The sequence below is a fragment of the Cnephaeus nilssonii genome (assembly GCF_951640355.1).
Source record: "Cnephaeus nilssonii genome assembly, chromosome: 2".
Lineage (NCBI taxonomy): Eukaryota > Metazoa > Chordata > Mammalia > Chiroptera > Vespertilionidae > Cnephaeus > Cnephaeus nilssonii.
In genome coordinates, this window is record NC_137073.1 from 72,800,575 (window position 1) to 72,813,847 (window position 13,273).

Consider the following 13,273-nt stretch of genomic DNA (forward strand, 5'->3'; position numbering starts at 1 on the left):
TCCAGGAGCCCGCCCCTCGCCCGGGGGAGGATCTCCCGCGGCCCCAGGCGGCCCGCCAGCCTCCGCCTCGGAGCCGGGGTCCGTGCTCTCAGCTGCGCCATGCTCCGCCCGGGAGTGCAGTGGCTGCGGGGCCTCCCGCTGCGGGGCTTAGGGCTGCCTGGCTCCCCGCGCCGTCCGCTCTCTGTCGGCGGCCACGAAGGGTGAGTGGGAACCCGGCGACGGCAGGGCGGGAGCGAGGGGCTAAGGCGGACTCTGGCCTTGGGGGTGCTTTGGCTTCTGAAAAATGGGCATTCGGATTTCTCCCCGATTTATGTTTTCTTTTCCATGCACAACTGCACAAAGTGATACAGAATCAAAGGGTTCCCAGTGCAAAGTCTCTTCAACTCCAAACCCCTTCCCCAGGCACCCATTCTAGTGCCTTTTGTATCTGCCCAGAGAGGATCTATGTGTCTGCAAACACAGGTGTATATCTGTTCTGCTGTGGCTCCCTTACACATTGCTTTTTACAATATGCCTTGGAGAAGCTCATGCAAATAAATGTTAAGCCACTGAGCAGTGGTTTTAATTAGAGAAGCACATACACGGTGAGAGGAAGTTAAATGAGGAAGAAAGTTTTACTCCACCTGGGTCTCTTCAACCTGGAAAACAGTGGAGGGAGGTGACCCAAGAATTATGGGTACTAAACTTCATGATGATTTTGGTTTTCATGGGATAAAATGATTATAAGTATGTCCTTGAAACAGAATGAGAAAAATTATTCTCTAGGTCCTCTGGGGAAAAAAAAGAAAAGAATTCACCTGTTCAAGTCTTTAGCTCAGTGGTCGGCAAACTCAGTCAACAGAGCCAAATATCAACAGTACAACGACTGAAATTTCTTTTGAGAGCCAAAAACCGACTTCTGCGCATGGGCCACGAAGTTTCAATCGCACTGTACGTGCGCGCCGGCACGTGGTATTTTGTGGAAGAGCCACACTCAAGGGGCCAAAGAGCCGCATGTGGCTCCGACCACTGCTTTAGCTATATTAATTATCTACAATGAACCAGAATTATATGGAATGGGGCTCAAATGCCTCCTCCTCCCTCCCACAACCAGGTTGCTTAAGTTAGATTTTTAAATATATATATATTTTCCCCCTCAGAGAGGAAGGGAGAGGGAGAGAGAGAGAAACATCAATGATGAGAGAGAATCATTGATTGACTGCCTCCTGCACGTCCCCCATTAGGGATCAAGCCTACAAACCAGTCATGTGCCCTTGACTGGAATCGAACCTGGGACCTTTCAGTCTGCAGGGTAATGCTCTATGCACTGAGCCAAACCAGCTAGGGCCTAAGTTAGATTTTAGATGCCTTAAAAACACACACACAAAAAAAAAACTGTAGCTACCATAGCCTAGTAGATCTACCTTCTTCTTCTTCTTTTTTTTTTTTTAATTGTCTTCCAGAAAGGACAACCCACCCTTACCTGCAGAAACAAGATGGAAAGACAGAGCAGAGACAGTGATCATTGGAGGTGGCTGTGTTGGTGTGAGTCTGGCTTATCACCTGGCCAAAGCAGGGATGAAGGACGTGGTCCTCCTGGAGAAATCGGAGCTCACTGCTGGGTCTACCTGGCACGCAGTAAGGAAAGCACCTCACAACTGTCATGTTCACTGAGTTGTGCACTAGGGCAATCGGTTTCCTTCCCATTCACAGCACCCCGCTGCTGCCTCTTTAGAGTGAGTTCCCTTCCAACAGTGTTCCATGGTTGGCACACTTCCAGGTGGTGGTCAACACTGAGGCTGTCTTTATCTGGAACATACGGCTGGCTTCTGGATTCACATCCTAGCGCTGCCATTTTCTACCCAAGTGACTTGTGGCAAATGACTTAAGTTTCCCTTTCCTGGGATGAGTGAGGCACCTGGATGTGTAAAATGGGATTATTAATAGTACCTACCTGCTAGGGTTGTGATGAAGATTGAGTTAATGTGTAAAGTTACTCAACAGATGTAAAGTGTTTAGTAAATGGTACCCTTTGTATCAAAGAACAGCAGCTGGGTGATCCTGAATACGGCGGAGACCTTCACCTACAGGCCCCTCACCTGGCTGTACTGGTCCTTTTCGTTGACTTATTTATTACTTTAATTTTGTGTTGTGAGAGAACAGCTTGACTACATGAAGACTTAACTAGGAGGACTGAGAACAGCTTTTGTGTTAAATAATGCATGCAGCCAAGTCAGTCTCACATGTTTGATGGCATAAGCATAATTGTTCCAGTGCGATAAAATAACTGGGCTAAAACGGAAAGCTGCTCAGGTAAATGAGGTGATTGACACTGCTTTCATGCTGTCAAACCAGTTATTTCTGAAGTCAGCTAAGGATGGGACAGTTCTTATGACTGTCAGTACAGATTCCTTTTGAAAGAAGAGTTAGGCAGTGTTAACTCAACTTTCAGTCATTAGCTTTCCTTTCTGTCATTTGCTTTCTGCTGTTGAGACAAGAGAAAACCCTGCTTTTAGGGTTTTCATCCAGACCTGCTCATCCAGTCCTGGTGTGGGCTGGAGGCTGAGCACTGAAATGGCTGCCTGCCTCTAGTTGAGTGTGGAGGAGAGTGCAGCCCAGATTTCAACCCAGTTGGCCCCAGAGTCTAGTGGCCACAGAGTCTGACCACGTGGTTGGATGGAGGCCCCTAGAAAAATCGTAGCAAACCCATCTTCTCTTTCCTCTCCTTCTCTGCCCTCAGTCGGGGAGAGAGGCCCAGGCACCTAGTCCTCCTGAGTGTAATTTCAGAACCTTCACAGGCACACTGTATTTTGTTTTGCCAGTTCCCCCTCAGCTTGCTTCTTCCTACCTGGAGACCGGTCCAGGAAGTCACCAACACTCCTGGCTCTTCTCCCCTCCCTGAACTAGACTTTCTATGTAGGCTTTTTACTATCATGGAAAAGAAAGCCTGTATTTCTCCTATAGCTCTCCTATACCTTCTCCTTGCTAGACATTCAGTCACTCTTTCAACAAATATTTTCTAAGAGCCTATGTGTCCAGCCAGTGCTTTTAGGGGAGGACACAGCAGTGAACAAAACCAAGTCCCTGCCCCCGTGAGCCACACTTGGGTAGGGCAGACAGAAAACACACAAGCAGCGCTTGGGAGTAATCAGTGCCATGAAGAAGAGGGTAAAGGGATAAAGAATGATGGAGGAGGAAGAGTCAGAAGGCTATTTTAAAGAGACAAGGTAGAAGTGAGTGAGTGAGGGGGTGGGGAGGCTGTCCAGGCAAGAGCATGTAGGCAGAGGGAAATTTAGGCACGTGGAAATATCCTAAGTGAAAGGCTTACACCCTTTAACACTTTCAGCTTGTTAAATATTATTAATATTTTAATTACTTATTTTCTCATTTATATTTGATTGATTTGATGTGGCCTGCATTATAGAATAGATTACTGAATTCCCTGCAATTTTACTTCTTAGACATCCCAAGAGTTAAAAAAAAAAAAAGGCAACATACCCTTAACCTAAGTTCTTTTAAGAAAAGTGGGCAAAGTTTTTAATATGCTAGTTAAAAGTTAACTGTGCAAAACAATTTCCCTTAAACAAAGAGATAGATAACAGAGTGAGTGGGAAAGGCATTGTCCTGGTTTGTGAACAAAGTATTATGCAATGGTTTACAAAATTGGATTCATGCAGTGTGGGCTCAAGATGGAGTCAGGCAGCAGAAGCCAGGCTACTTGGCCCCCAGAGAAATGAAGGAAAAGAAAAGGGGGTTGCCCTGGGAACTCGATTCTATGCAGTTTTGCAAGTCAAGGAGGCCTCCCTCTGAGGAGCTACATGAAAGAAATCCCACGTATTAGGAATTTTTAACACAGAAATATTTGCAGCAGATATGAGAATGTGGAAGGTTAGGGAGCAAAGGGGTAGAATACAAAAAATAAAGGCAGTCTCATTGAAGTATAACAGGTGCTCAAGTTAAACTTGTCTGGGAGTATAGGAGGAATCGGTGCTTAGGCAGGAAGGCACAGCTTGCCATGTGAGTATTCAAAATGAAGTCACAAATCCAAAAATCCTGAGGGCTTGCTGAATTTCAATGAGACAGCTTTGTCAGCACCTGACACCACTACTAATGTGGAGCAGTTCTTGTGGGGTGGGGGTAGGGAGAGGAATGAATGAGAAGCAGTTTTGGAGCTTGGGGTCCCCAGGAGAGGCTGCCCCTGGGGATGGTAAGAAAGTGGGTGGTTTGGAGGATTAAGGACTAAAGATGAAAGATAATCCATACAGTGTGTAGAAAGACAATATTAGAACTTTCTATTTATTTTCAAATAAAAATGTAAGAAAGAAATTAAGCGCTCCTAGTATTTCTAAGTAGCCCTTACCTTTGATGTGGGTAATGTGTTGGTTATTATTCTAATGGACTAAGTAAGGGAGAGGTGGGAACTTCACAATGGGAGTGTCCTCACTTGTTCTTTGGTCTTCAGCCTGTCATGACATATTGCAGATCAGGTGTTGTAGGACACCACCTTTGTGATTCATTTTATAGAACCAGGGCTTTAAGTAAAATAATGGGTGATGAAAGGGGGAGGGATTAACCTTGAGAGTGTTGTACTACATGGAGATTTGTTGGTATCATTGTAATAATCAAAAGAACTGTGAAACAAAGTTTTTCTTTTACAAAAAGACAGTGTCCTAAAAAATAGACACAGGACACAGGATACAGTCTATCCTTTCTGTCTTTTTTTTTTTTTTTTTTTTTGCAAAACAGTCCTGTTGAGAAGAGAAAATGTTGAAAAGGGATCTTTAGAAATGTTGACATTATTATTATATTTTTCTGGCCAAAACAATATGTATCACCTACAAAAACTTCCATATATGCAAAAGTTACGTTTTTTTAACCCATCTAAAATGTTTTCAACTAAAGAGTTTCAGTGGTATTTGTACCCATTTATTTAAAAATATAAAAATGCAATACCTTCCAATTAGCTTGTAACTACTGATGAACAAGAGAACATGAAACATTAATAGTCACGCTTCAATGGAAACCTTATGTAGGTGTGACTGGGATGGAGGAAGTGGTGTCAAGATGCAGAGCGTTCAGACAAGAGAGGGCACTTCTCCCATGAAGATCTCCGTATGCATGACAGCTAGCTTCCCCAGCTATCACAGCCATTCGAACCAGTCTCAAAATACAACAAACCTAGATGTAGGTCTTCACAGTGCTGTTTTACCAAGGTTAATCCAATATTTATTTTTAGTAATAAAGTATATTAATCACATAGCCCTTGCCAATATATAAACTTAATATTCCAAAGCTTTTCTACACAATAAACAAAATAATTATTCAAATATTTAATTCATTTCTAGTTATTTTTTGTGTGTTTTATGGTCTCTGTTAATTTAATGATACATATTTATATATCACACGAAAATCAGGAAATGCACATATTTTATAGGGTATGCTCAAACTTTTAATTGGATGTGAGTACATGGATAAAAGATTTGGAGCCTCTGGGATATAGGATGGCTTGAGATTGGTCAACGGGCTTTTTGAGGCTGTTGAGGTTCATGAAAGGGGGAAAGATTATTAAAGAGATGGATAGGACTGCATCACTAGCTCAATTGATGATTTTTCTAACTCCATCATTCTTTTCATTAATTCATTATTAATTGTTAGTCTACTATAAAGAAGAAGTTTCCTATTTATTTAGTTATATCATAAGAATTCATAAATTCTTATTTTCTTCTAAGGGCTATAGTTTCTACTGATTATTCGTATCTCTGATTTATCTTCCCTATTTTAACTTCTCTGCCAACTATAATTATTTTCTTTCTTCAAATCAAATGTAAACCTTTTTCTTGTCTTCCTTAAAGACTTCTGTGACCTTTCCAGCATCTTTTTTCCCCTTGGTTCTTATGTCTTTATATGTTCCAGCACTTAATCATATGCTTTTGATTTTATTGCTTTAAGTATGAAAGTTTCATGATTCAATCAGACCATAAAAATCTTGAAGGATAAGAACAATATTTTCCTCCTTCTCCAAACTTCCCATTTAATATAACCTTGCTGAAGATTAGAACGGAAAAACCTTTTACATAAATTAACAATAACTCCATGTAAGATATTATATTCGGATAACTTACAATAAAAGCACAGATATGGTTGACCCTAAATTTTGAACACAGATTAAAACACAAAAACCAGTTAATAAAAAATGTATAGGATACAAAATATTAATAATAATATTATAATTTCATGCCTGTCAAAATAAATTAAGCTCAGGACTTACGTCTAACTGTCCTAGCAGCAAGGAAACTAGAGTAGTATGAGCTTTTCAGTGGAAACAGGTACATTATTTCACTATGGCAGACTAACTTTTCCTTGACCCAGGAACTCCTAGAAAAATTTCTTCTCTAAGTGAAGGATATTGGGCTAATTTTTTTTTGAATAACAGTTTTATAAAAACTAACTCATGTAACTCTTTCAGATGAAAGATTATCAACTCCTTCTATGAAAATAGCTTTCTGTGGTGATGTAGTGTAGATGGTATATAACTTCCTGGCTTAACCTAGGTTAAAATTTAAAGTATCTTGAGGAGTGGATGGTGACCAAAAATTCTAGGTCAGTGCTCATGAGTATCAGTTTCTTCAAATGATGGGAGCTATAAGAAAGACAAAATTGAGTTCTCTAGCAGATAAATGAAAGCAGGGATTCCTATATTGAACTAAAAAAGCTCATATGCACAAAGATACCAAGCATGTAAAGGAAAGTAGAGCATTTGACTGAAAGTTAAGGAGCCCAACTTTTATTTCCATCGTAATGGGGCTATACTATGAGAGAACTTACAAGCTGGGCCAGGATTTTCTAAAAAAAAGTAGCTATGCATGACCTGGCCAGTTTGGCTCAGTAGTTAGAGCATCGTCCCATGAGCCAAAGGGTCACAGGTCTGATTCTCGGTCAAGGGGCACATACTTCTGTTATGAGTTTGATCCCCAGGCCCAGTTGAGAGGCCCAATTGGTGTGTCTCTCTCATATTAATGTCTCTCTCTCTGTCTCTCTGTCTCTCTCACTCTGTCTCTCTCTCTCTCTCTCTCTCTCTCTCCCCCCCCCCCCACTCCCTCCCTTCCATTCTCTCTAAAAATCAGTGGGAAAAAATATCCTCAGGTGAGGATTAACAACGAACAAACAAAAAGTAGCTATGCATATGTCCAAATGTTTGAATAAGTACTTGATAGAAGCCCGAGGATTCTAGTCAATAAGGAAGGATTAATGAACCTTTAAATGGGGTGTTTTTGAGTTCAGGAGAACCAATTGTCCATCACTACCATAGAAGAACCTTATAAATACTCCTAAACAGATTTTATTTGATGAACTTTCCGGGTTACATTAGCTACAATTTGGGGTCCTAGACACTTAACCAAAAGAACTTGCTTCATATAATTGCTTGGGATTCTTTATCTGGATACTACATTGCGTCTGAGTTGATAAAAGGGTTTTTGGCATGCTAACATTTAGATATTTTTTTCCTGAGTTATTACTTAGTATTTATCCAACAAATATTTGTGGGGTACAATCTATGTGCTCATCAAGCATGTAAAGCTATGACAAAAGTCTGTTCACCAAATCACTAGGCTATAATTTCCAGGAACATTCCAATTCTTGAATTTTGGAAATTTCAAAGGAGACAGGAGGGCTGCTGCATTCAAAGGAATGGTGGGGATTGGGTCAAGGAAAACTCTGTTAGTCTATAGTCCCTCCCCTTAAGGGAACACCCATGATTTGCTGGTTTGAGTTCACATTGTATACCATCTCCCCATATTCTTCCTCATGGCATATGTTCCTAAACTTCCTACCAAATCATCCCATTTCTGAATCTTCAAACAACTCTTTTCCTAATAACTTTTAGAGATTTAATATATATGTTCATTGGCTGACTCTGACATTACTGTTCAAACTGTTCTTACAACTGTGTAACAAGCCTTATGCTCTGGATTTGCTCAACTGTGGCTGATGTGTTCTCATTTCAAGGGGCTGGCTGGTGCTGCTCCATTTCTTGCCAGCAATAAGTTCCTGCTTAACAGATAAGCTATCAACATTTTCAGAATGTTAATTTTTTTTCAGTATTTTCTTTCCTCTTCACTTTTAAGGCAGGTTTAACAACTTACTTTCATCCTGGAATAAACTTGAAGAAAATACACTATGATAGCATCAAACTTTATGAGAAACTGGAAGAAGAAACTGGACAGGTAAATGCATTTAACTTGAAATTGACTTTTAGGTGAGTGTCTTAGAAATATGTAAGATCTCTGAAGGATTTTGACATCATCATGTATAGCTGTGTGTGGTGGCATCAAGGGTATGCGAAATGTTTAATGTGGTAGAGAAATCTCATAAGAGTTTAAGGTAAGAACCTCTGAAGTTTGCTCTCCAGTTTGAATTCTTGAAGTGCATTACCCATGTAATTACCCACTCTTCTAGCTTTTTTTTTTTTTTTTTTAATGAAGGAAGAATACAAAGCAGCAGCTTTCAAAAATACCTTTAGTCAGTTACTATATCTAGAAACTAAGAAATTAGAGCCTTTCAGCCTCCGGATGACAAAGGATCTGACAACGGTGCATGGCATACTGTCACATGGCTTTGAAAAGTACTTCATTAAAAGCCCCTCACTTTTATTTTTATTTCTTCTCATAGTTATTAGCATTCTGAAAATGAACGGGCAGGCTGAGAATATCCATAGGCTAAGACTGAAGTCTCCGTAAAATCCTCATGCCATTTCCCTTGCCGAAAGCCATCCAATGGCTCCGCATGGTCTACAGGACAAAGGACAAAGGAGGAGGACCTGCACAGCTGAGCCCTGCCTGCCTTTCCAGCATTTGCTCCTACTGCTCTTCGCTATGCTCAGATGCTTCAGCTCTTCGTAATTACTTACAGTGCTGGAATGTGCTGGGCTCTCTGCCTGAAACAACATTCCTCTGGCTCCCATTTCAGCACTTACCCTCCATCTTCTCTGGGGGTCAGCCCCTTTGAGAAGCTGGCCTTGACTTTGCCCACCCAGGCCGAGCTGAGGACACATCACCTGGTTCTAAGAATATTGGTGTATCCCTCTCTATAATGCCCATCTCTCTATGGTGGTTGTTGCTTTACTGTTTGGTCTTCCCTACAGAGTATGAGCAACCTGAGGGCAAAGATTGCATCATTTATTTCTGTAACCCCAGGGCCACGCCGAGTGCTTGGCCAACTGAAGGACTTCGATTAAATGTCAAATGAAGGTTTGTTTCAAGTCACCGTCTCATCCCTGCAGCATTCTGAGTCTTCATATTCCTGCCTCAAATCCTTTGTTTTTCTCTTTTCCACATAATTTTCTTTCACTCTGTACATTAACACTACCTTATGTTATTGTATTATGCAGTTAGCTCTCTGCTTCACCTGTAAGCTCCATACAAGCAGGGTCTTTGCCTCTCTTGTTCCTAACAGCATCTCTGGGGCTTAGCATAGTGCCTGGCACAGAGCAGGCAGTTAGTAAATAGTTGATGAATGAATGTTTCTTTATAAGATTCAAATATGTTTATGTAGTTATCTCTTTCACTGGATGGTAAATCTCTTAGGTTGTGTATCTGCATTTTCATTGTACGGAAGAAGAATCATGTTTCAGTGCCAAATAAGGATTTATTGATGTGTGTTTATTGGCATTATTATAACAGGTGGTGGGATTCCATCAGCCAGGTAGTATCAGAATTGCTACAACTCCTGTAAGGGTAGATGAATTTAAATATCAAATGACTCGGACTGGCTGGCATGCAACAGAACAGTATATTATTGAACCTGAGAAAATTCAAGAGATGTTCCCTTTACTCAACATGAACAAGGTATTTATCCTAAGGGCATTTTCACTATTTATTGACTGGAATTAAGATTAGAAAAAGTTATTTGAAGTTGTTAATTAAAAATAGAAAAACTTTGTACACACATTTTAAATGGCAAAAGTAAATGACTAATACTGGAATTTGGGTAAATTACAAACTGAGCTATTGTGTATGCCAAATGAAATATGAAAAGGTAATGAAAAATTTTATTAGTTTTCCACCTATGACAACTGAGGAAACATATTCAGTACCTTTCTATTACTGTGTCCCCAGATCTGGGGATTTCCTTACATAAACCTTCTGTTTGAGAAGTATAAATAAAATAATAACCCGGGATGATAAGTATATCATCCCAGAAAAGATTGTGTTATTAAAATTTTTTACAAATTCAAGTGTAGAAGTACTACTATATTGCTGCCGATGGTCTTAGGCTCTACAGCAGCGGTTCTCAACCTGTGGGTCACGACCCACAGGTTGAGAACCTCTAGCAGGGTTGCCTAAGACCATAGGAAAACACAGATATTTACATTACGATTCATAACAGTAGCAAAATTACGAAGTTATGAAGTAGCAACAAAAATAATTTTATGGTTGGGGGTCACCACAACATGAGGAACTGTATTAAAGGGTTGCGGCATTAGAAAGGTTGAGAACCACTGGTCTAAGCTCATCCAGCTGGAAACAGCTGAGCAGAGATTTGAACCCAACTCTCTGACTCCTTTGTACATACTACCTAAAGGTACCGGGTAGGGCTGTTGAGGGAAGCAGAGGGTTATGTTTCTCCCTGGTGACTCCTGCTACCAAAGGATTTGTATCATTGATCTGGGTGCTGGGGTTGTTCGCCCTTGTGAGTCTTTACAGGCTGTTGGTACTCCCTTGTCTATAGTGTTGTGTGATGCCACTGTGATGGCAGACTGGTGTGGCATTGCATTGTCTATATTGAAATTCCATCACCGCTCCTAGAGAGGATGTGCTAATATCTGTGTATATGTTCATCTTGGAATACTTTGCTGGAAGTTCTCATCATCAGGTTTTTCTCAAGGGCATTAAGTATGGAGACATGTCGGAAGAGTATTCTCCATCTCTGGGGCAGGATGCCAAATTAAATAGGTATAGGATCACTGTGATGATCTATCCATTATAAAACACCAGTGTGACATTTGAAAGGTTACAGTAATATGAATTCCATTAAAATCTAAAGTCTCTTGCACTAAACCTATAGCAAGAGATTGGATTAGTAATCAAAAACTTCCCACAGAGAAATACCTAGGCCCAAATGACTTCACTAGTGAATTCTATCAGACATTTAAAGAATTATTAATACCAAGTCTTCACAAACTCTTCCCAAAATAAAAGAGAATTGAACCCTTCCCAACTCATCTATGAGGCCAGTATTGCTGTGACATGAAAACCAGACAAAGATATCACAAGGAAAGAAATATCAGTATCCCTTATGAATATTGATGCAAAAGTTCTCAACAAAATACTAGCAAACTTAATTCAGCAACATCTAAAAAGGGTTATGCAGCATGACCAAGTTGAATTTATTCCAAGAATACAGAGTTGGTTTAACATCTGAACATCAATCAATGTAGCACTACATTAATAGAATAAAAGGCAAAAACAGATGATCATCTCAATAGATGCAGACAAAAAAGTTGGCATCGCCTGGCTCATATTTGGTACACAGTAGATTTTTGTTTAATGGCTAAGACCTAAATATACCACTTCAGAGTATTCACTCCTATTTCACCTGAGTTTTGTTCTTTGTTTCTCCCATAGTACTAGCCTCAAGCCCTACCACAAAGTAGTATTCAAGAAATAGTTGTTGAATGACTGAATTAAGTTTATATTTTCCTGACACCAGGTATATATTTAGCATGTGAATTTGCTAACAGTATTAAATAATTAAATATAAATATTTGATCAGTTAGTATTAGATTTGACTACAAATGTCAGAAACCAATAATATTTAGACAAGATAGAAGTTTATTTCTCTTTTACTTAGACAGTCTGGATTTGAAGGCTAGTTGTTTTCCATGAAGACTTCAGGGACCCAGTCATCTTCCAAATCATTTCTCTGTCATTCCTAGGGTGTGACTCTTCTGTTCTTGTTCTAAGTAGTAGCTAAAACTCCAGCCATCCTGTCTGCATTCCAGACCGGGAGATGGAGGAAGGGGCAAAGAAGAAGGGAGAGACAAAGGGCATATGCCAGTTGCCTTTTTATAATGGTTTGTGGAAGCTGCCACATGACACTTTCATTTGCATTTTATTGACCAGAACTTAGTAATAGTTTTATCTATCACCTGGAGCTAATAGCTGCCAACTATTGGAAACCGTTCTTAGCATCCATGTGTCTAAATAAACATACCATTTTTATTTCTATGAGGGGGAAGGACAGGATGGATATTGAAGATAATTGCAAGGCTCTCAGCCTGTCTACTTAACTCTCAGTGTACGTCCTGCCTAAGTCTGAGCTTTGATACAGGAAAATGACTGATGAATCTGATGCCTCGATGCATTTTTCAAGTCCAGTTTTTTAAACATTTGCTGGCGGATATAGTTACACCGAATAATGAGTACATATTCATTTGAGTATTGATTTTTTTATGATCGATTTAGATTTTAGCTGGACTGTATAATCCTGGAGATGGTCATATTGATCCTTACTCTCTAACTATGGCTCTGGCTGCTGGGGCTAGGAAATATGGTGCCCTTTTAAAATATCCTGCACCGGTGACTTCTCTGAAACCCAGGTCAGATGGCACATGGGATGTTGAAACACCACAGGGATCTATGAGAGCAAATAGAATTGTGAATGCTGCAGGTAAGTGTCATATCATTTTTTAAAATTAGGTTCTTTAAATAAGCAAATAAATAAATAAGGTATTATACCATAAAGTAATGTTTTATACTATGAACGTTGTTATAAAACACTGTGATGCTCCCAAGGTAAACATTTTGGCTATTTCTAAGCTACAAAGCCCTCCCTTCATCACTGTGTTCTCGGTGGAGCTACCACTCTGTCCTTGGTTACCTATCAAAACTTGATATCCTTGCTCTAGGCCCGTGGTCGGCAAACTGCGGCTCGCGAGCCACATGCGGCTCTTTGGCCCCTTGAGTGTGGCTCTTCCACAAAATACCACGGCCTGGGCGAGTCTATTTTGAAGAAGTGGCGTTAGAAGAAGTTTAAGTTTTAAAAATTTGGTTCTCAAAAGAAATTTCAATCATTGTACTGTTGATATTTGGCTCTGTTGACTAATGAGTTTGCCGACCACTGCCCTAACCGGTTTGGCTCAGTGGCTAGAGCTTCGGCCTGCCGACTGAAAGGTCCCAGGTTCGATTCCGGTCAAGGGCATGTACCGGGGACATCCCCAGTAGGAGGTGTGCAGGAGGCAGCTGATAGATGTTTCTAACTCTCTATCCCTCTCCCGTCCTCTCTGTAAAAAAAT

The 13,273-nt window shown here is 40.4% G+C and overlaps 1 protein-coding gene across 4 annotated transcripts in view; it reads left to right on the plus strand.

Moving 5' to 3' along the window:
* The window catches only part of DMGDH (dimethylglycine dehydrogenase), a gene marked incomplete at its 5' end in the record, with an annotated part of 192,342 nt that overhangs the window by 134,257 nt on the left and 44,812 nt on the right, over positions 1 to 13,273 (plus strand). For 2 of the 4 annotated variants that reach the window (XM_079761025.1, XM_079761026.1), the window contains 4 exons: positions 1,443 to 1,617; positions 8,106 to 8,204; positions 9,660 to 9,824; positions 12,444 to 12,648. In XM_079761025.1, coding sequence (XP_079617151.1) covers positions 1,558 to 1,617; positions 8,106 to 8,204; positions 9,660 to 9,824; positions 12,444 to 12,648 — 529 coding nt within the window. The other 2 variants (XM_079761024.1, XM_079761027.1) reach the window with 2 other exon arrangements.